Source organism: Takifugu flavidus, chromosome 14 (genome assembly GCF_003711565.1).
Source record: "Takifugu flavidus isolate HTHZ2018 chromosome 14, ASM371156v2, whole genome shotgun sequence".
Classification (NCBI taxonomy): Eukaryota; Metazoa; Chordata; class Actinopteri; order Tetraodontiformes; family Tetraodontidae; genus Takifugu; species Takifugu flavidus.
The window spans coordinates 8,020,317-8,043,036 of NC_079533.1; the positions used below are offsets into that span (position 1 = coordinate 8,020,317).

The 22,720-nt window shown below is 44.7% G+C and overlaps 2 protein-coding genes across 9 annotated transcripts in view; one reads left to right on the forward strand and one right to left on the reverse strand.

Moving 5' to 3' along the window:
• Nucleotides 1-220: 220 nt before the first annotated feature.
• Nucleotides 221-2,481, forward strand: si:dkey-251i10.1 (uncharacterized protein LOC100038774 homolog). Its single transcript, XM_057054906.1, has 4 exons — nucleotides 221-490; nucleotides 1,266-1,752; nucleotides 1,832-1,972; nucleotides 2,053-2,481. The coding sequence occupies exons 1-4, from the start codon at nucleotides 380-382 to the stop codon at nucleotides 2,208-2,210; spliced, it is 897 nt and encodes a 298-aa protein (XP_056910886.1). The 5' UTR covers nucleotides 221-379; the 3' UTR covers nucleotides 2,211-2,481.
• The window catches only part of zbtb20 (zinc finger and BTB domain containing 20), a 29,512-nt gene continuing 8,861 nt past the window's right edge, over nucleotides 2,070-22,720 (reverse strand). For 7 of the 8 annotated variants that reach the window (XM_057054899.1, XM_057054897.1, XM_057054903.1 and 4 more), the window contains 3 exons: nucleotides 18,307-18,452; nucleotides 15,836-17,323; nucleotides 3,696-14,409 (listed from right to left, as the gene is read on the reverse strand). In XM_057054899.1, the coding sequence (XP_056910879.1) occupies nucleotides 13,874-14,409; nucleotides 15,836-17,303 (2,004 nt within the window). In that variant the 5' untranslated portion in view covers nucleotides 17,304-17,323; nucleotides 18,307-18,452 and the 3' untranslated portion in view covers nucleotides 3,696-13,873. Of the gene's footprint in view, nucleotides 14,410-15,835; nucleotides 17,324-18,306; nucleotides 18,453-22,720 lie in introns of all 8 variants that reach the window. The other variant, XM_057054901.1, reaches the window with a different exon arrangement.

Here is a 22,720-nt window from a genome sequence, read left to right on the forward strand (position 1 = left end):
CAGCGGTCTGATTTTTATCCTCAGACGAAGCTTCTTCTGCTTAAATGCACACAACAATCAAGCTCCGTGAGATTTAGTGATTGATTTAACTTTGATTCTATGTGAATGGTTTGACTCATCTATGATCTATTAAAAATTTACGCGCAGTGACGACATCACTTGGCGAGCGTTTCAATTGGCTGGCGCTACGTGACGTCGGCTCGTCGACCAATCAGGTGACGCCGCAGATCCCGCGAAGTATCGCGATCAACTGTGTTACATAAATCCCCAACGCAACTTCAAATTCGGCCATTTCGTCGGTGCAGGCAATCAGCTGTAGAGGGCAGTGGGGTAATCCGTTCTACTTGCAATTTAAAAGGCACATCAAGATCAGAGCACCATGAGCGAGACAGCTATTTCATTTGCTAAGGACTTCTTGGCCGGCGGAATCTCAGCCGCCATCTCCAAAACAGCCGTCGCCCCAATTGAGAGAGTGAAGCTTCTCCTTCAGGTAAAACTGGACTTCCGGTAGGCGCATAGCCGGTTAGCTTGATTCCTGTTGCTAATCGCTGCATGAATACGGCGACTTTTAGGTTATCAGTTGACCCTTCTTGGATTCAAAGGTTAGCGCAGCCTATTTATATATGCTGATACAGACGTGTTTATCGCCTTTTAATTACTAGAGGAGGTAAGGTCACCACGGGATGAGAGATGACCTACACGAGCTTAGCAGCTAATGTTAGCTCCCCACGTTAACCTTAGCCGGCATAGCTAACAAAGGACAAATGTCTGCAGCGATGAGGGAACATTGTGTACAAACGTGAGACACAGGTTTGTTTTTCCTTGAAATGTGTCTGAATACATTCAATCGGAACAAGCTACATCGCGATGCACGGTATTTGACTAATCCGTCGGGTTTTAAGGTTGCCTGGGTAACTTTCATCGCAGCTAGCTGCAGTACAGTGAAATGGCTGTTCAAAGGCCTAGAGGACACTCATTTACAGCAGGATCAACGAGTTTTCCACTCTTTTGGTTAAACCTGCTGTACAACTTTTTAGCATTATTAACGACCACCATCCCGATTTATGGATTGTTATGGTTGTCACAGACGTCGGAGTTTGAATTAAATATATTGAGATTACGAGGGCAGCCATAATTTATACGTCATTATAGAAGGATGTTGAAAGGGTTCCTGCATGACATTTTTCTGAAAACCCGATCTCTGCACCAAGGTCACGACAAGGAGACTTTGTCTTGATGGCAACTCTTAATTTTGTGTGTTGCAGGTCCAGCACGCCAGCAAGCAGATTACCGCTGACAAGCAGTACAAGGGTATCATTGACTGTGTTGTCCGGATCCCCAAGGAACAGGGATTCCTCTCCTTCTGGAGAGGCAACCTTGCCAATGTCATCAGGTATTTCCCCACCCAGGCCCTCAACTTCGCCTTCAAGGACAAGTACAAGAAGATCTTCCTTGATGGCGTTGACAAACGCACCCAGTTCTGGAGGTACTTCGCCGGCAACCTGGCCTCAGGCGGCGCCGCCGGAGCCACGTCCCTTTGCTTCGTGTACCCCCTCGACTTCGCCCGTACCCGTCTGGCTGCTGATGTGGGCAAGGCTGGTGCTGGCAGAGAGTTCAATGGTCTGGGCGACTGCTTGGTCAAGATCTCCAAGTCCGACGGCCTGAGGGGTTTGTACCAGGGCTTCAACGTGTCCGTGCAGGGCATCATCATCTACAGGGCTGCTTACTTCGGCATCTACGACACAGCCAAGGGTGCGTTTTTAACACTGAAACAACAGCCGTGGTTCGTCGACAGAAAAGTCTTTAACCTGTGTTGCGGGTTGTCCGACAGGCATGCTTCCGGACCCCAAGAACACCCACATCCTGGTGAGCTGGATGATCGCACAGACGGTCACGGCTGTTGCCGGCCTGACCTCGTACCCCTTCGACACTGTCCGTAGGCGTATGATGATGCAGTCCGGTCGTAAAGGAGGTGAGATTTACGACGGTCAAGGTCCTTTTCTCAAAGTTCTTCCCCTTTGCAACCTAATACCGAATGCTTTCCTTCCCCAGCCGAGATCATGTACACCGGAACTATTGACTGCTGGCGCAAGATTGCACGCGACGAAGGTGGCAAGGCCTTCTTCAAGGGAGCGTGGTCCAACGTGCTCAGAGGCATGGGCGGCGCCTTTGTGCTGGTGCTGTACGACGAGCTGAAGAAGGTCATCTAATCATTGTCACATCACTGTCTAATTGGCTAAATGTAATAACTCTCCATCTCTATGGACTCAGCATTCTGCCTTATTTATGGGAACAAATTTAGTGTCTCACCAATAGTTGTGGGCGATGGCTATACGTTGTGCATCTTTGATTTTAAACGTTCCGCTCCCTGTTATCAATGTCATTCCTCCAAAAATAAAGTCAAAAATCCGATACCTCCTGTTCATAGGTTTGTATGGTCCCACTGTGAATAAATCTTATTCTGGGGAACAAACTCAACAATTGTCCACTGTCTCCTGCTGTTGGTGCACGAGGACTCACTGGTTACTGTAATGCATGAAGTGGATTACACCCTTCTATATTTACACATGCTTATCTCTTGAGCCTTCCTTCACCACTGACATTGTAGAGAACATCCTAGTGATGCTTTCTGAGGGCGGCCTGGCCGCCTGAGGAGCTGTAACAAAAATAAATTAGATTTTAAAAACACGGCCTATTAGCGTAATTTTTAATTCCAGTGAACTGCAGGTTTCTTGTTTCAGGTCCTGGTGAGACACAGTTTTACTACTAAATAAATCTGGGAGTGATTGAGCGGCCTGGGCTGATTCCAGACGTGTGGAGACTGGTTAGAATCGCTGCCTGAACGTGCGTGAGAGGTTCTTACTGGCACCCATCTCCCAGTATAGTGCGGGATTAACGTGTCATAAACCGGCGGGCTGACTTTAAACGGTCCTTCGGTACCGAGTCGGGTTGTTGTAGTACCGGTGTTCGACGAGAGGGGGCGCCAGAGTGAAACGAGGCGGACTAGTTACACTACTGTTCAAAATATTCCGATTAAAATAGTGTCATAAAAAAGCCTCCTCTGAAATGCATATGAAAGGAAATTAAAATAAATGTTCGGTCGGCATTTACTTGTGCAATTTACCCACCCCCCATCCAATATTTAATATTTTCTTAAAGCCAAGAGTAAGATCTGCGCTGCTGACATTAAGGCTTATTAAATTTTAAATCACAGCTGAAGGTTTCGGATCACACGTATAATCATCTAGACTGACCCTAAATTCTCATTAGATTTCCTGCTCACGGCGGGCGGGATTTGCAGGCCTTTCCGAGCATTTTATCACCTGACGGTTGATTAGATGCAGTAGTGATGGTGGGTGTGATGGGTGTGAAGACACGCCGCGCACAAAGCTTTGTCACGCACGCCTGTCAGCCGGACCGACCCCGTGACCCCTGTGGAGGGCGTCCACGCTGGCGGCGTCAGGATCCTGATGTGAACCTGCTCCTGAAGTGTGTGAAATGAAGGTGTGAAAGTTGTTTTTTTTCTTCTTTTTAATTATTTGGTGACAAATTTGTGCTAAACTGGCAACCCATCCCGCCGTTTTCCGTGCCCAGTGCATTATGGGACACGGTCCAGCGGTTGTAGGATCTCAGCGCTTCCAGCTGTGTTTGAGGTCGGCCTGAGATTGGCAGCAGAAATAAGACGGCCACACCACTTTCTGTGAAGTACAGGAAAGTACTAGTTTTTATTCCTTCATAATCAAACTTCACAAACAGCTTGAACTTGTACAATACCTCAGAGAGTGAAAATTACAAAAAAAGTGCTGGTAACATTTACAAAAATCATCCTTACTTAGCAACAATCAGTTTATTCTTCCACACTTTTTTTTAGTCTTTTGTATTAAGGCTTAATACTTCTGTATAAAGTATATGCAAGATAAGTCTTCACAGTTTTTCGAAAAAAGTCACAATATTATGTAACATAATGAAGCGTTTTACGGCTATTTTCTTTATAATAACAAATACACATCACTGGTAAATATATGTGAAATACAGGTCTTATTGTAAAATGGTAAGTAATGATACTGTTTTGCTGAGATAAATTGATTCCACACACTGTTATAGGAAAGTTTTTGACATAACCATTGCTATAACTGAAGGAGGAAGAGAAAAAAAATGGATTAAATGTGAAGTAAAAGCATAAACCCTTGGGAGATCGCCTCCAAACTTTGGCACATCCCATGAAAAGACAATTTCACGAAATATGAGACTTATTTTTGAAATCATATACATGGAAGAAGAGCTAAACTGGCGTAAAGTGAAACATGCTGTGTAGTAAGGTGCTAAATCAGAGATATTACATTGCCAGCCTTTTTGTTTTCTTTTTGAATTATTAATTTTCCCACATGGACTGACATGAATAAGGTGCAATTGTTAGACTCAAAGCATGTAGGCCATTTCTTTCTTTCTTTTTTATTTTTCTGATGTCCACAAAACGTCGTGATTGATACAAGATTCCATAAATCAACATGACCAATAGTCTTGAGGCGACCCCGTTTATTCATGCGCTGCCACGGACTGAGAGGAACGAATATCTCGACTGCGGATGTCAACTCTAACTGCGGCATGTGAAAGTAAAAGCTGTGTTGTACTCATGGTGTGTCTTAATTCTCCTTTTTTTCCTGTTTTATTTTATGTGGTTTTTTTTTTGGTTTTTTTTTGCGATTTTTTTCTTTTTTTTCCCCAACTGTTGAAATCATGACAAACTGGATGATAAAGGAGATGAAATTAAAAAAACAAACAAACAGAAGAAGTGAAAATAAGCCAAGATATATTCACAAGATCCTCTAAGCTGCACTGGTTTACAGGTCAACAGATGGGAGCTCGAGCCCTCGACTCACCAATTTCACCCTCATGCATACTGTACGGTTAAAGTGACGCAACAAGCTTGCTTAAATATTCTACACCACGAAAAAGCAATTTGGTTTTTAGTGCAAACACAATTGGCTGGCTTCAGCTTCTCAATAATAACAAGCTCACCAAGGAGATTACAAGAAGGCACATACTTATGCTTCCTCTAACACGCAACATATGTAGACGAGCCGCGACACCTGCCAACAACGCCACGAAGCGGTGGGAACGGGAAAGCTACGACATCCAGGGAAAATGGCCGTCTGCGCGTCGCTGAGCAATTTACACGGGTCCGTCCGGCCAAACGACGTTAAAGGTCGCGGCCCCGGGCGGGTGAGGGAGGAGGGATGAGGCGCTGAGGGGGCCATTTTGGTGGATTCCCGACGGACGACGGCACCGAGTTTGTGTTTGTTTTCCTTATTTCTTTTTATTTAAAGCGTTTTTTTTGTCGGGTCGGGAAGGGGGGGGGGAGAAGCACCGCGAGTGATGTCATGGGGGGGGTGATGGGGATTATCTTTTGGTATTTGTGTTGATCTCTAATAAAGGGCGAGGAACACCGGCGGCCGCGTCCCTCACACGCCCCCGTCTCTGGATCAAGCAAGTGCTGCTGAATTTGTCCCCAAAAAATTTGAATAAAACAATGGATGATGGGAGGAAACAACATCAGTGGCGCCGCTCAGATCTGGACAGCGACGCTCGGTGAACTGCTGGCTTTAAAATCACCCCCCATCAGAACAACAACAGCTACACAGCAGGACGAGGGCGTCCTTTAACGCCTCTGAACCAAAAGTCCAAAGGTCCGTGGGCGGCAACCGTGGTGGGGAAACAAAACTGGGGGGTGGATTATATTGCTTTTTGACACAAGAAGACCAAATAAGTCTAGTGCAAATCTCTTATCTGGGTTGAGAAGTGGCGAGTGAAGTAATGAGCCCCAAATAACACATCTGTTCCAAAGCCACCAACACTGGACAAGTGGTACCATTCTTCTCCGTTTTCGTCCTTTTTTTTTTTTAAATCGTGTCCCTATTTATCGCTCTGTCATCCCTTTAACCTGTCGCCAGCCAATGCCATGCAAGGATCAGGAAGGAGGAAACGCTAGAAGAAAATTCCTAATCAGCACAAAGGAACTGCTTTCACCTCTGACATCCCAACGAGTCCCCCCCCCCACCTCACGCCCGTGCACTCGCGCCTGGGAAACGTCGGGGAAACGTCGGGGAACTCGCTCCAGTCCAGTGTCTGACAAATCAAACCACACAAACGTCCTCGCAAGCACATTTAGAAACAAGAAGGAAACTTTATCCCCTATTTCAGAACAGCAGTCAAAACAGGTCAAACAAGCTCGTTTCATAACAATAATAAAGGTAATAATTATAATATTATTATCAATAATGATACAATACAAACCGACTTGGATAAATTATCAAAAATAAACTGAAAACACGTTACTGCAGCATATAATTCAGGGTTTGCTTAGTTGGGACGTTAACGACCGTTACTACAACAGCTCCACCTCTGCCAGACTACACAGGAGAAGGGTGTCTTTCCTTTATTTGCTTTTTCTCAGGGAAGGTAAAATATCAGATAAACGCAGGACTTAAACAACTCTGACAAACATATACACATATTTATAAGCAAAGGTCAAAGGTCAACTCAAGTGCATGTTTACAAAAAGCATCTACGTACAAGATATGGCGATAAAAAGCCTGAACGCCAGCTGGAGAGGCCGAAACGCAAAGAAAACCCGACTGGTTTGGGACATTTCTGATCGCTAATGTCGATATTAAAATAATAAGAAGAAAATTAAAAAAAAAAAAACTAACTCTCCCAAATGACAGTATTTTTTTTAAGTGCAGGTTTTAAGGATCTACAGCAGGTTCATCTGGACGTACGGTAATAAAATAAGGTCCAATTTAGCCAAATGGTTTACATTCTGCTGGCAGATGATCTGTGATCTCACTACAAAAATATATCATCCGCTTCAATTTGCTTCCATAAATATTGGGACCTATAATTTAATGTTACGGTTCGGTTGGATTTCTTTTTTTATTTCATCGTCCATCGATAACAGGAGAATTCCTTTTAAATGAAAGAGGAGTGACTCAGCGAAATCTGACAGAACCTTGTTTGTTTGTCTGTTTATTCTCTTTTTTCGGCTCATCGAACAACCTAAAAATGTGCAAACTTAACATCTTGGTCCATCTCAAGTTAAATAAAAAAAAAAAAAAAAGGCTAAATTAACCCAAAGGCAAAACATCTGATTAGTATAAATAACAATGAATAAAATATTAGAAGGTGCCGATGTTTGTTTTCAAAAAACTGCTCTAATAAAGCTCATTAGCTTCAGATCCACTGTGAGGGTGAAGGGCGTCGGCGCCGCCCTGCTGGTGGGTTTCACGTCACTGCCGCAGCATCAAATTTAATTAAACGCTTTTGTCTGATTTACCAGGGAAAAAAAAAAAAAAGATCAAGTTTGGTCTAAAAGAAGAAACTGAACACAAAACGCTGACACTGGGGGGGGGTGGGGGGGCGTCTTCGGGCCCCGGTGGCAGGAACCAGAAAGGAAATTGATAAAATTAATCTGAAGTCTTTGGTTTGTGAAAACACGCGCTGTCGCCGCCCGCCAGCGTCCCCGTGTCCGCCAAAAAAAAAACCACCCCGCACGACCTCCGCGACCTCGGGCCGCCGTCAAAGTCACCGTTAGCACGTGATGCTACAGGAAACGCGCGTCTCTGCATCGACGACGGCGTGCTGGGACGCCTCCTCAGCGGAGGAAACAGATGCGGGACCAAGAGTTTGGAATGTTGTGGATCTGGACAGGAATGCATGTGTGGAGCGCGCCTTTAAACGAAGTGGGGGGGGGGGGTAAAACCCAAATAGAATTTAAAAAAAGAGCAACGGCGACTCAAGAGCCTCCTCGTTGTTGCTGAGGAACCCCTGCTGGACAGACGGCGCTCCACCTCCAGCCGGGAGGAGAACAGCTGCGTAGACACGACTGCACGGATAGTGATCGACCCCATCGAAGTAGTGTAATAACTGCATGTAAGGACAGTGTAATAATGCGGTACTGTGATATAGCTTAGCTCAGCGGCGTCATCAGGATCTGTACAGCTTCTGTGTGTGTGTGTGTGTGTGTGTGTGTGAGGTGTGATGCTGGCTGTGTGTGGTGATTGGATGACAGGGATAGCTACATCACATTGCCTATACCATAGATGCATCCTAAATAATACATGTATATGAATATATGAGGTGTTTTTCTCAATCATAGCTCTTTTCTCCTATTTACTTTACAATGAAATCTATGTATTATGGAGGATTTAAAGACTCACGATTAAGGCAATCACAGGCTTTTGCTCCGTTTATCCGCGTAGATTTTTGTCCGCTTGCGTCTTTCATCCAATTCCACAATGGCGGCATAATTCTTTTTTTTTTTTTAATCTTTTTTTTCCCTCTCCTTAATTTGGCACATTATCTAGGTTGGATAAGGTTTGAGAGAAAACGGTGGTAATTAGTCCAGAGGGGATAAAATAATAAGCCACCCCAAAAAGCGTTTTATCTCTCTGCCACTCGCTCTTGAAACTTTATCCGTTTTTCAGCTCCGTTTTTGGGTTTTGTTTCCGAGCCGCTGAAGCAAACGGTAAATAGTTTTAAATTTTCTTTCTTTCTTTGTTGCCAGAACTTTCACTCTGTAATTTCATTTTGCCTCCAAAGTAGCCGTAGATATTTGGTCTTCTTTCTTTTTGTGTTGCTCCCTGCTTGCCCTTTAGGATTTCAGGCTATTTGTAGACAACAACAACAACAGAATAATACTCATAAATGATCGCTGCGTGGAAAATGGCCTTTGGCGTGCGTGAGAAGGGCCTGTCGGAAGAGTAAAGGACACAGTGAACTTTAGATACTTCCAGAGCAGCGGCAAGATCCAGCACCAGAGAGGAAACAGTCGCCCCTTTTAGAACCATGGGTGATCCAATAAAAACTGGCAACATTTACATTTTAGGAATATTCCAATATCTGGGTTTGCTGTGCGCCAGGTCGCTGCTGTTGCCACATCTGGTGTGGCTCCCCCTGGCGGTCAGCAGGCGCCACTGCCTCCGCAGGGGCAACAGTGCTGCCTTCATTTATGGCTTGTTTGCAAAAAGAAACAGACTCGCAGAGAGCAACGTGAAAGAGACAACAGCATTTCAATTGAAGGACTAAATATATCCAAGTACCTGATATTACTCATATAATGTAGATTCGATTTAGGCAATATTGAAAAAGAAATGTGATTGCATTTTTCCATCTTTGAATCCTCCAAAGCCTGCTATAAATGTCAAAAATAAAACTGGTAAATGCAGCCTTTACGGTTTATGTATAGATTATTTCAGGTAGTTTAAAGGGTTCTCTTAGGACACACTCACAACCACCAGGTCTTAGCAGTGATAGTATAAATATATTTTATAGACCACTGTTTATATACTGTATCTGTGCAATATAGGAGAGAAAAACTATGAATATTCTGTATAGTTGCTGTATGTACTGATAGGCACTTGACAGGCATATTCCCTATATCCCAGAAGGTATACTGTATTCTGCAATTATGTATACATCAAACTATCTGAAAATGTCTTATTATTCTATGTGAAAATGGTGATACACACACACATATATATATGCATATATATATAAAGTATATTTGTATTAAGATGACTATTTGCGTACTGTAGAAGGCCAAAATTGCAGTTCTGTATCATATGAATGGTTTGCTGTGTTCTACTGTGTGAATTTATTCAGCTTAAATTCATCTGTTAAAAACAAACAAAATAATATTAATCAAACGTGACTTAAAATGTGTGGAGACATACTGAAAGATAAAATAGAAACACAATCACACGCTTACTAGAGTAAAAATGAACCAGTTCCTCACTTAATGTTACCCTCACCATTATTATCTTTAACTTCCTTTACAATGTAAAGCATATATATATATATATAAAGTATATATATATATATATAAAGTATGTGGTAAAATACACTGTCAAATATGACGCAAAACCCCACTACCCTTTATCCAGGTGTGTGAACCTATGTATGTATAAAAACACCATTATGACCACCATTAAAGAAGCAGGAGGAAATAAAGTAAAAAATGAAGAATTAAACGTACTGCAAGGAGGACAACAATGTACGTGGGAGCCTGCGTCTCTACGCTATAAACAAATCATGAACAGTAATATATCTGATACACAACACAAACAGCTGCAGGCTCAAGGCTATAGCATCTACGGTTCTATATGATTTCGAAAACATGAGTGAACGCTTTATCCCAACATAAAGCCTCAACACGTTATCGTCTTGTTTTTTTTCTTTTTTTTTCTTTTTCCCCCCTCTCGTTCGGAACGGCCCGCTCGAAGAGACGCGGGCTCGCGGGTTCTGAATCGCGCTGCGGCGTCGGCAACCGACCTTTTTGCGACACTAGAAAGAGAACGGAGCGACGCCACGAGTAGCTGAAGCGATAGAAGTGATAGAAGTCCGTGGACAGGGAGGAGCGGGTGTCGCTCGGGGGCCGGAGGGGCAGCTGGAGGACGTGGCGGCGCGTGGAGACGCCCGCGGAGAGAACTACAGAGTATGATACAAGTCCACAAACAAAGGGATGAGTTATTAGCCCTCATCCAGAAAACAGTGTGATTGGCTACTTTTGTTATTCCAAAAAAGAGAAAGAGAGAAACCACCGACCGTGATTGTAAGTGTAATTCCGAAATCAAATCGATTCAAAATTTAAAAAAAAAAAAAAGAAAAACCCAACATCGAGCTACTTAACCTACTATTTAGACAAATGATACCACAAAGCTGGTTGTACTCAATCTAGCTACAGTCAATAGTGCATTTGATATAATGTACGTGTTTACACAAACTATGCAAAAATTTCGGTGCCATGAAGGAATGCTAGATTACTGAATACGCACGTCACACCAAAACACTTCCATCAACGTGTCCCGTCTTTTCTTCCCAATGGGTGATAATGTCAGTTTGGCAGTGTTTAACGTGTACTGAACGGACGACGAACACCGAACACCGTGAGCTGTGCGCCATACGAGTGGCAGTACTGTTGGAAAGAGATCTCGGCAGTTGCTTACATATTTTATTTAGTGCATTGTCTGTTAAGGCATGAGATTACCCTGCACGTGCTGTGAAGAGACAAATATAGCACTAGCATGCAGCAATTTTGCCATCCTGGCAACAACAGCTACAAACAGGAACCATACAGTTTTCAGGCTTATATGCACACCGGCGGAGGCGGGCCCCATCGCATCGGCACTAGTTTAAACCGCGGAGGAACACCACAGAGGTCCTCCAGAATCCGCGGGGCTCTTAGCGGCGTCGGCGTGACGTTCTTGGGCCCCCCCCCACCCCACCTTCAGGGCAGGAGGGGCCCAGCGGCCGCGTGACCTCGAATCAAAGTATTCTGAACGGACGTCACAGGCGCCACAACGCGCACGCAGGGTTTGGAGAGCCGTTGGCCGCAGTACCTGTGTTGCATATTGCTAAGGAAGCCCTACAGTTCAGATATTCCACAGATCGATTAGGCTCTAAAAACACACACGAGCACTCACAGACACACACACCGACACTATAGGGAGGGCACAACTACGCACGACAGACAGATATCAAACAAGCTGCAACCCAAACCCCCCCCTAACACCTCTAAACCCACTGAAACTGTTAGGACACTCATTTAGGTTGAACACACACATTCCAAATATATTATCATTATTCATAATTATTATTACCGTGGAGTTGAAAGGGAGTTGTGTCGTTATTCCTTCTAATGAAACGGTTATAGGGAGCTGGATCCTTTAAAAACGAATTACCGGCAAGTCAAAAAAACCAATGTGAGCAGACAAAATGGTACAAATTTAAATAATGCTTGCATCAACTCCACAAATACTGTCTAACCTGTAGGTCGCCGCGAGCATTAACAAAAGCCGGGAAAAGAAAAGAAAAAAAGTGGAACAAAGCGATTCTATTACAAGTGAACTTTACAACCAAATGTCAGATTTTGGAAAAAAAAGAATGATAATTTTTTCTAAAGACTCTAGTATCTGTTAACAGTAGTGCACTTATCGGTTTAAGCAGTGCAACATATATGCAAGAAAATAATGCAGTCCACTTTTTCAAGATTTTTTAGGTTTTTTTTTTCCTTTGAAATTGAAGAAACCAAAAAAAAAAAAAAAATCAAAGTTCCTTTAAGAAAAAAAAAAAAAATCAAACATTAAGCACAGGCATGTTAAGAAAATGTGCAAAGAAGCACTTTGTTTTCTTGAAGGTACGGCGGGTCTCTTGAAGACCGCCGTGAGAAGTTATTCTTTTAACAACACGACTACCAAAGTGTTTCATGAGAGAAATAAAACACTTCATTTTGCAGTTGCAGGCAGTGTGCACGTGTGTGTGTGCGCGCGCGTGAAAGAGAGAGAGACGGTGCGTAAATGTGTGTATCTGCGTGCCCTATTTTTTTTTTAAATTTTATTTGATTTTGTCCAAACAAGTCCGACATCAGAAAGGAGCCGTAAGTGAGGCGACACGTGCGCTGGCTGTGTCCCGCTCCGAGACCACGGAATGTATCATAGTCACCATTTGGTGGCTTGTGATGAGCGAGAGTGCGATTCTGAATGGCGCTACTCGCGTTGGAGACTTTTTGGAGCCTTCGGAGTTGTTACACGCAGGTTCTGGGACGATTCCGACGTTCCCAAGCCATTCTTTCTCCACTCCTTCCCTTGTAACGCGAATAACCGACCCCCAGTGATTCCAATCAGAGCATTTAAACTGCGTAGACTGTTCGAAATGGCAGGAATTTATCGACCCATTCCTAGTTTCTCCTCCCATAACAGCCAGGTGCATACGCAGGAGCAGCAGCGATGAAGGACAGAGTTTGTTCGCATATGCCAGCCTGCCGGGACTGTGGATGGAACGGAGAAAGAGGCTAAAAACAAACAAACAAAAAAACCCATCAGCAGAGGATTTTTCTTGTTTTTTTTTTCTTCTCGTGTTTGAAAGCGGAAGAGGTCTAACAGCCTTAACAGTCTTCTGATAGATTAGTGGCAGTGTATGCAAATGAGTTCAACTCTAAAACTTCACAGGAAAGGAGACACGTTCTCGCCCAACTGCCGTCTCGGCGACGCGCCGCTAATTTAGCGGACGTAGAAGTTAACCGTCCGAACGTGTGGCGAGGCGTTACAAAAGATGGGAGAGAGATCTGCCCCGTCGCCACATTTCAATAAAATGACTGGTACCTTGACAACGGCTGCATTAAAATCCCTTAACACTAGAGGAATAAATAAAACCCACTGTCAAATTAACTACGTCCTATTTTATTTTGACATAAGAAGGCAATCTTGTGACCGTCAAATATTTTTTTTAGAGGGAAAATGGAGCCCAAACGCAGATGATTTTTTTTTTTTTTTTTAAAGTTATTGTTTGTGTAAATGATACCACAGTAAGCTTGGAAATGTAGAGTTTCCAAACTGGTCAGTATGGGTTCACAATAGCCATGAAGCTTTATTTCATGGCAATGCACACACACACACACCACACACACACACACACACACACATACACACACAGGCAGACATAAAAACACAGGCAATTACACAGATGCAGAAACATTGATGCACATGTAATTTCCATTCAGACGTATCTACACTAAAGGTGTGTTTGTGTGTATGTGTTTCTTTCGTAGGCCTTTCGGTAGTGTTCAACACATAAATCAGTATTTTAGGAAAGCATACATTTAGAGGCCTGTAGTTAGGATCCATCCAGTAGATCAATATCAAACTACTAAGCCTTAAGGCCACCATCTTTTTTTTTCTTTTTAGAATAACAGAAAAAAAAAACTTTTTGGGAAACTTAATGTGCCAGTGTCTATACTCATTACTCTTCATACCTCAAAACGAGAAAAGGAAATTCTAGTGCCATTTTGTTTGTCATTCTTTTTGAAAGAAGTTAGTACTTATCCATCGGAGACATGCATTCGCATGTGGTCATTGAAGTGCTCCATTTGGTCAAACTTGGCAGGGCAGACGGAGCACACGTAGGTGGTCCCTTCTTGGCAGCTCGCTTCCGCAGCTACACCCACTCCCGTTCCAACCCCGGCCCCTACTCCGGCACCGCCGCTCACCGGCATGGCGAGGGCCACCACTCCGGCGCCTGGCTCGGGGACAGCCAAAGGGATGGGGATGGAGACCGGGCCCGGCGCGCCGGCGCCCCCCGACAGGTCCGTGAGGCCGCTGCCTGTGCTGTGGAGGGCCATGTGCCTCTCCAGCAGGGTCTTGTGTGAAAACTTTTTCTTGCAGATGTAGCACTCGTAGGACTTCTCTCCACGGTGCAGCCGCATGTGGACGTTGAGAGAGCTCTTCTGGGTGAAGCGCTTGTTGCAGATGCTGCACTGGTAGGCCCGCACCCCCGTGTGTGTCACCATGTGTTTGATTAAGTAATCCTTGAGGGAGAAGGAGCGCCAGCAGATGCTGCACTGATGAGGCTTCTCACCTGGATGAACACGCAAGACAAAGGCATTAAGGGGGGGGGGGCCAAAGGAGAGGCGCGTTTTAAGAATTAGATTAACACTCGATGCCTGAAAGGCGCAGTGTGAAAGAGAAAATGTAGAATCATTCACACGTGTTCTCATTGTATTCATGCTAATTTCACAAGTGTCACAGCGCTGTAGGCACAACGTTGAGCAGAACAGGTGTTTTGGGGTTTTTTTGGGGTGGGGGTGTGTTGCAAGAATTTGTAATTACGATGTGAACCCCCCCCCCTCGTGGTAATTCCCATATGAACTAAATGCTTTCTGCATCCATCTTTATGGATTTTAATTTGATATAATTTAGCATGCTTTTCCTTCTGACATTACAACCTGTGAAACATTTGCATATTGATAATTGCGCACAAATGACAGAGGCACCGCGAGTCTGACAGCACTGCAAATAGGCAAGAGAGTAACCCACGAGTTAATGAAGTCCTCTCTATCTTCTGTTTGCTGCTGTGAAGCTACCTGTTTTAATTTGATAAAACCAATCATTTACACTCTGTGTAATTGCAAAGCTTTTTCTCTGGATATAGTTTTAATAGCAGAGGAGAACGTACAGTGTCGCCTGTCTGGAAATATGCATGCGTTGGAATTTGCTTTTCCATAGCTCTGATGCACGTGTTGGATGGGCTGAAATGTGCACACACGATCGGTCTATTATAGATTTATTATGGGAAATCAGCAGCATTTCATTTAAGCGGATATTAATGGATGTGCGAGGAGACGCTGGGATCATCCAATTCTTTCCTTCTGTGGAGACTGATTCTGTAGTTTATGACTGATAAGGTGGTCGGGGCTAAAAGAAAGCAGCGGCAGTCATGTGCATCTATTGTTATTCAAATTCAATTATAAGGATGTTTTAAAAGGCGCCTCGAGGAATGGACGTTTTAGGGTGGCTTTTTTTTCTCCTTTTTAAATCACAGCTAAAATGCTAAAAACACACACCAGGCAACATCTTCTATGGTTTATCGGTGAGCATGATATTAGACATAAAATATTAGATAATAACCTGCTTCATTGTTATAAATCTAACACAATTACGTTAAGATAAAGACACCCCCACCCCCACCCTTCCCAAGTCTTAATTCTAAACTGAACCAGCCGCTGATGTCACAACGGAGGGCGGAGCAGTGGAAAAATCCCGCTCTGAGCGTACAGGACCTTTGACATTATTACGTGACAGTCGTTTCATCACAGTGAATAGGCTTAAATCTGAAATGCACATACTAATGCGCAGGATTCTATAGGTTTAGTTATATCAACGGTAAAAGGAGCAGCTGGGTAGATTACACCAGGACCGACATCAACGTTTGTTTCACATTTTCTTGGGGAAAAATGAAGTAATTATGTTGTGCTTATTGGCTTGAGTATTATATTCAGACTCACCAGTATGAACAAACATATGTTTGACATAGTTCTGTTTGGCAGTAAAGGTTTTACTGCAGAGAGTGCATTCGTAGGGCTTCTTTTCCCCCGGACCGACGCCGCCGGCCTGCTGCTGCTGACCCGGCACTTGCTGTACCGACATGGGGTTCGGGAATGATGGCATCGTGGGGGGTGGCACTGCCACAAACTGGGGTTTTTGCTGGCTGGGAAGGTAAAGGACAGGCAGGTTATCTCTAGGTGGTGTGGGAAAGATGGTGGAGAGGAAGGTACTTCCAGCAGGAGCCATCCCTTGGGAATTGCTGGTGAGCAACTTTAGATTGCTGGTTTGCGACTGGTTTATGAAAGTCGGGGCACTTGCCAGGGAATGGGACATGACTGAATTTGGCAGAGGCTGCATCATGCTACTTTCACTAATGCTGTGGGATGTGTCGCCATCTTCTGCGTCTTGCATGTGCTCTGGAGAGGAGTCGTTGACCTCGATCTGCACCAGACCTCCTTCTGCGTGTTCGTCTCGTCCCTGGAAATGCTGCTGCTCCGCAGCGTCTGGCTCAGTGCTGAGGGAGGAGCTCACCCCTGAGTCAAAGCTCTCAACCTTGGACTCGCTCTCCACGCCTTCGGTGTGGTCCGTGTCATCTTGGCAGTCCCCCAGATTATCACAGCAGCTGAACTCGTCTTCGGCCTCCTGCTTTATGTGCATCCCTGGCTGCAAGCGTACCGGTCGGGGCTGTTTGCGACAGTGGGTGGACTCTGTAGAGATGAAGCGGTCGGCCTGCTGTGGTCTCTCCTGGATGAGGTTCATCCACGGGGGATGCTGAGATTGTTTGTCCTTCTGAGTGTTGAGAGCTGGGTCGTTGAAATTTGGCGTCAGAGGGTTGATGTACAGAGGGCGGTCGCGGCTCCCGTTCTGCAGCGAGAAGCCGGAGTAGGAGTACAGAGGGGTGTACGCGTTATCCATATTTTGCTGTGGTGTTGCTTGCATATAACTTGATTCTGCATCACTGCTGGGCCCAGAGGTCCCAGACTCCGGTGTGCCACGAGGTGTTTCCTGACCAGAGTCTCCTGGTATAACAGAGAACCCCCCCGGCCCGGCCAGGCCCACATTCTGGGACACGATGCGGGTGCACTCATCAATGACGGTCTTGATCTGAAGGATGCTGGCAGCAGTGAGGATCTGCAGGGCCTCTGACTGTGAAACCCGCAAAATCCCACTGTACATAAAGTCAATCAGCTTTTGAATAGATTGCACCGAGACCACCGAGGGGATCTCAATGTCGCTGTAGCCCAAGAGCAGCTTGTCCTGAAAGAACGGGCTTCCAGCGGCCAGCACGCACCGGTGAGCTCGCAGCATACTTCCATGGATCCGAACAGTCACGTCACAGAAGTGCCCACGGTTGCGCTGCTCATTGAGGGTCCCAAGTACAGAATTGCTAAAGTTGTGAAGATTGATGTTATGAATGCGCTCGGTCATCCCCTTGCAACTGATGTCACCTGCGAATCAGGAAGCAACACATTTGATTTCATCTTTGTAGCTTTTGAACATTTCTAGACCATCTAAAGCATCGCCACATAATAGTAATTATCAGTCGTTTAAATCACGGCATACAAGTCATACGTGCTCAATAAAGAGGAGCCATCCAGCTTTGTCTCTTGAACGACTGCGTGAAAATCTCAGTGCCATAAATGTGAAAGACAATTAAGATGGTTCCTTTTCAAGTTTAGAAGTTTGGGGAGTTCTCCGAGTCGCCGCTAGGTGGCGCAGCGGCATCGAAGGACAGCAGGCGTCTTTTGTGTCAGACGTGTTCACTTTGAAAAAGGCTTCCAAACTCTCCTTGGAACACACGAGATTTCACCCTGTGGATCCTGGTGTAACTTTAAAAAGAAAAATATATGTGCAAATGACTTTGGTGAGTGCATAAATCCCTGGGATTTGTCACTGCTGTTAAATGACTTTTATTTAATTATTTTTGGCAAATAATCATGCTGTACATTAATTTAGGAGAGCACTCAACCGTAATAATGAGCCTTATGTAAAACTCCTGCAAATCTCCTTGTCAAATTCTTTTGGATGTATGTATTTATTTATTGAATTAATCTGCCTGTTCCAGACAAGTAAAGATATTTCTGTGAATGCCAATGATTTATTTTTCATTTCTAAATTAAAATATGATATTTTATTACTGTTGATATATAAAAGGATGTAAAACCCCCTATAGTCATACAGCAAACAGAACTACTGTGAAAAGTGGAAGTAACAATTCAATATTTGACACTGTGAGATTTGTTTGTCCATGCGAGGCAGAATTGATCTGAAAATGCCCTAAAAAATGCCCCACATCAGTGTTAACGCAGGGTCTAAAGGCTAACCTCCTGCTGAGTTATCCAACAACTTACAGATCAAGAAACAGCCAATGCATAATTTTTAAAAAAAAAAAGAAAAAAAAAAAAAAAAAGGGAAACCGTCCAATACTCACAGTCAGATGACGTTTTGTTCCGAGGGGGCTTGTGTGGCTGGTGATGAAGAGCAGGGTCGAGCTTCAGTTTGCTGGTGGAGATGGCTGATGAGAGGCCGCGTGCTAGGCAAGGCTGTCAGTTCTCTCTGTCCAAATCATGTGTAGCACTGGAGTGTTTGGAGGGAGAGAGGAGAGACAAAGACAAATCTTAATGGCACACACTGCCTTGACGATAGCGCCACTCCCTTAATGAACCCAGAGCCGCGGTAACACTAATATCAGGCGCATCAACGCGCGGCAACAGATGTGTGAGGAGTTTTCAAAGCAGGACAAAAAAAGGGCTCCTGCGCACGCATGACGGCGAATTACAATTCAAGGTTGAAATCAATATTGGGACTGGAACTACTTCTTTCTGCAGCCCCGTCTGAACCGATTGTTGGAGGTAAAACCCCACCCCGATCGTAAAGTCATGTATTTCTTCCATTTTAATCCAGATTGAGCACATTTAAAATGGCCCTCGGAATGTGCGTGTGTTTATTTATCATCGCCAAATACAATAAGACTCGAAAATTGGGGAGCGGAAGAAAAAAAAAGTCAAATATTAGACCCACAAGGCACCCATGGAAAAACACAAGAAAGCCATTCAACAGTACTAATCATGTGATGAGCTGAATTGGTGCCACTAAGAAAGACTTTCACAATTGCCCTCCTGCTGCACACACATCTCATTATGTACCAGTCACTCCCAAAAAGTGTGGGGGGGGGGAATAACGCGCTGATGTCACGCAGCTCATGTTAGCGTTTCGGGCAGATTCCAAAGTGCCCACGTTTCAGCCAACCCAACTCAAAATTTTTTTTTTTTTTTTTTTTTTTTAAAAAATGAATAGAAAAGTTAAAATATAGCATGTGTGGCGTTAACCGGTCTGTCAGAAGTGTTCTGTGGTCCCGCTTTTTGCTAACGAAATAAAAGAAATGTTCTGCACGGGTTTTCAACACGCACATCAAGTGCTCTCCGTAAAATGCCGGTACTCACTGTTGCTGAATGAAAGGCACAGGGTTACTATCTGACCAGAGCAGCACGCTAATGTTGGCACGCTATTCTTTTACCAATCACAAGTGCTGTCAAAGGACACGCCTCCGGTTTGAAGGTAAAACCCGAGGTAAAGAAAAAGAAAAGAGGTGACCCCTTTGTTATTTTCCACCGGCCACTTAAATACAAATATATATATGTTTGTATAAAACCAGGCCTTTGAAAGCATTAAATATTTTATCTGTGGTTTATGACCAGATAAGCATGATGGACCGAGCCCCAGTCAAAGGTTAAAAGCATAAGTAAAACAGCTTTGCATCCCAAAAGCCCCAAACGGCAGCAGGACGCGCGCTCATTAAATGGAACCCTTTAGTAAAAGCAGACGGGTGAGAATGTCGCAGACCCCAGTCAGACAGAAGAAAAGTGCGTCCGTATATCTCGGGGTGAAGTCTGCGTTTAAAACTTTCCTCGTCTCTGGTGAAAACCTGGCTGGAGCCCAAGTCAAACAACGATCCCTCTGTTCGATACACTACATTACTCTTGGGAATAATCCAAATGCCGGTATCATGATTGACTTATTCAAACCAAGGACCAACAAAGTAGTCAGAAATTTCATGATTGCCTTGCATAATTTATTCGCCGCGTTCGCCAAAAATGCTCGAATCCGGTAAATATTTGACCGATGGAGTTTTAACCGTATCCCGGTGCCACCGGCTATTTCTAATGAAGGCGCTCATATGTGTGCTAACAGTTAAACAATGCAACACGCAGGAGGGTTCAGTCACGCCCGTCCCGAAATAGAAATTCACCTGCGTGAGGGGTAAAGTGAGGTGACCACCGGCAACAAAGGAGCGGGCCGAGGGAGAGAGGCTTCAGCTGCCCAGACTGCCACTCACAACACTGATTCCATTTTAGCCGTGACACAGTGGGTGAGCAGCAGCCAGTGCCTACCTGCAGTGAATTCTAATCAGCCCAGGGGTCTGTCTTCCTCCCTCCCTCCCTCCCTCCCTCCTGTACCCTGCCTTGGACTAAAGGGGCTGATGATCCTTCAAAATTAATTAGATCCGTGTAGGAGGCGGCCATTTTCTTTCGCCTGCTAATGCTTCGGCGGCGTGCAACATTTTTTGGGGATTAAGGAGAATTTCGGGGGTTGTGTTCCTGCTGCTGGCGTGGCTCTGCTTCTCCAGCCTACCTATTTCCTGTTTCATCACTCTCTCATTGTCTGTTCCTCCAGATTTTGTCTGTCTCTGTCCGTCTCCCCACCCAAATCTCCTCCTGCCCCTCCCTCCCTACGAACCTTCCCCACCACCCCACCCCTCCCTGGCTGCCTCCATGCTCCCAGCTCTGTGTCTGCCTCTGTGGAGTTTGCTGTCAATAAATCCCCAGAGGTCAGTTTGTCTGCTGCAAATCAGACACAATGCTTCAGACCGCCAATGTAATGCAAGCTCTGCTGCTGCCGCCACAACAAAGACCGCGGCGGGTGGGGGGGGGGAGATGGGGTGCAAGAAATATTCATAAAAAAACATTAAGACTGGGAGGTGAGGGTTACAAGTTCGCTATCCACACTCCAGGTTAATCAGCCGCGTATATTAAGTGACAGGCTGATGAAATACGCCGCATCGAATTGGACATTAGTTAATAAAAGGAGGGGGGCGGGGGGGGTCGAGATGGGGAGGATGGGGGATGGGGGTTGAGAGCCGGCATGCTCAGGAGAGGAGCGGCATCATTCATGTGAATAACATACATCTTGAATATGCAAATACTGCTCACAATACACAATCCAAGCATATAGGGAAGGCCCTTGGTACATGTAAATGTGGAGACAAAAGGGCCACAGGGTGCAGTGTGCAGCTCACGCGTGTGCATGCGTGCGCATACGCCACCTTCATGAAACGCATCCACGGCTGCACTTATCCACACTGTTTTGTGTTACACCTAATTAAAAGTCATTTATGAGTTTGTCTGGAGCCTGCTGCTTAATGGTCAATGTCCAACAATGTAATTATCAATTTCACCCGTCCTTTCAGTCTAAGAGCATTAGCATATAAACCACCGGGACGCATGCTTTAATAGTATGGTGGGGACGTGCGAGCTAATGCAATATAGCGCGCACTGTAGACGCGTGATGAAGCGTCGATGTGATAATTGGGGATATGTTACAACACCGGCTTTGCACATCGGGGGGAGTTCACGTCTCGAACTTTTCGGCAAAGGAGGAAGAAACGTCTGGTGTGAAGCTCGAGTAGGTAGAGGCAGGAAGAAGCGATAATTTCAGGTGTGCGTATATTCACCCCCGTCGTTCCTCTGCGGTGGGTGGGGGGGTGCCCAGTGGACCTAAACCACACAAACAACCTCCCGGTCTGGAAGTTTTAATAGATTTGCCTTCATGGCAGGAGCTGGAAATCATCACTAAGCTCACATAAGCTGCTGGCTAACTGTGCCAACTTTTTTTCCCCTCTTTTCCACACCAATTACACCTAAACCCCTTAAATAAAACCCTTCCCGACCTTTGAACTCATGGCTCAACACCTACAACACGCTCACACGCGCGTCTGCAGTGGTGATGCTCGCCAACACGTCCGGGTTAAAAACAGCACTTTACTGCTCTCATCTTTCCTTTTTTTCTATTCAGAACATTCTCCTTTGATCGTTGCATCATGAAGCAATTAGGAGAATGCCAGCGTAACGTTATAGACGCGGCAAAACTGAAATGGCTTGAATAATTGTACAATGTTGCATGTGTTTATGTGCATCACACGCTAGCTCAAACTGTCATTAACTTTCCTCCAGACGCCCGAATTTAATCTCTTGATTCATGTTTGCCTCCACTGATCCTAAAATGTCTGTAACAGCGCAGCAGATCAACGTGATGAGACGTTCGCCGCGACAGAACGTCCGACAGGATGTGCGGCTTTCCAATAAATTCCTCAAGCAAACAAATAGCAAAACACGCGGCGCTTCCAACACACGAGTAAAAGGCAGATAAAGTGTATTTTGACAGGACAGCTTGTTTAACTTCATCATTTTCTGTCAAAAAAAAGAGAAAAACCGCCCACCGCCACCCGTGATCCATAGCAGATCTATTGTTTTTCTACAGATGGGATGATAATCTACTCCTAACATACTTTTTTTTTTTTTTTTTAAGTCCTAGGCAAGAGTTTGTGCTGTGAGCAAATGTGTCCGACTCCATTTCCAGAACTTATTGACAGTCAAAATTTCAGACATTCTCCTCAGCACCAAAGGCCCCAGTGTTGGAATTTAAAACAACGGAGAGAATATTTCACTATGGTGATACAAAGGCTCTGAAAGAATGACTTTTTTTTTCATTTCGCCGAAATAGCTTCTCTTATTTTAATGAGCAGTTGACCAAAAAGAACCATCTGACTACTCATATGATACCCTCCG

Excerpts from the sequence above, each read along its gene's own strand:
- si:dkey-251i10.1 (XM_057054906.1), top strand. The coding sequence starts at position 380 with ATGAGCGAGACAGCTATTTCATTTGCTAAGGACTTCTTGGCCGGCGGA. Across the intron at positions 1,753-1,831 it reads CATCTACGACACAGCCAAGG|GCATGCTTCCGGACCCCAAG; the intron begins GTGCGTTTTTAA and ends GTTGTCCGACAG. Across the intron at positions 1,973-2,052 it reads GCAGTCCGGTCGTAAAGGAG|CCGAGATCATGTACACCGGA; the intron begins GTGAGATTTACG and ends TTCCTTCCCCAG.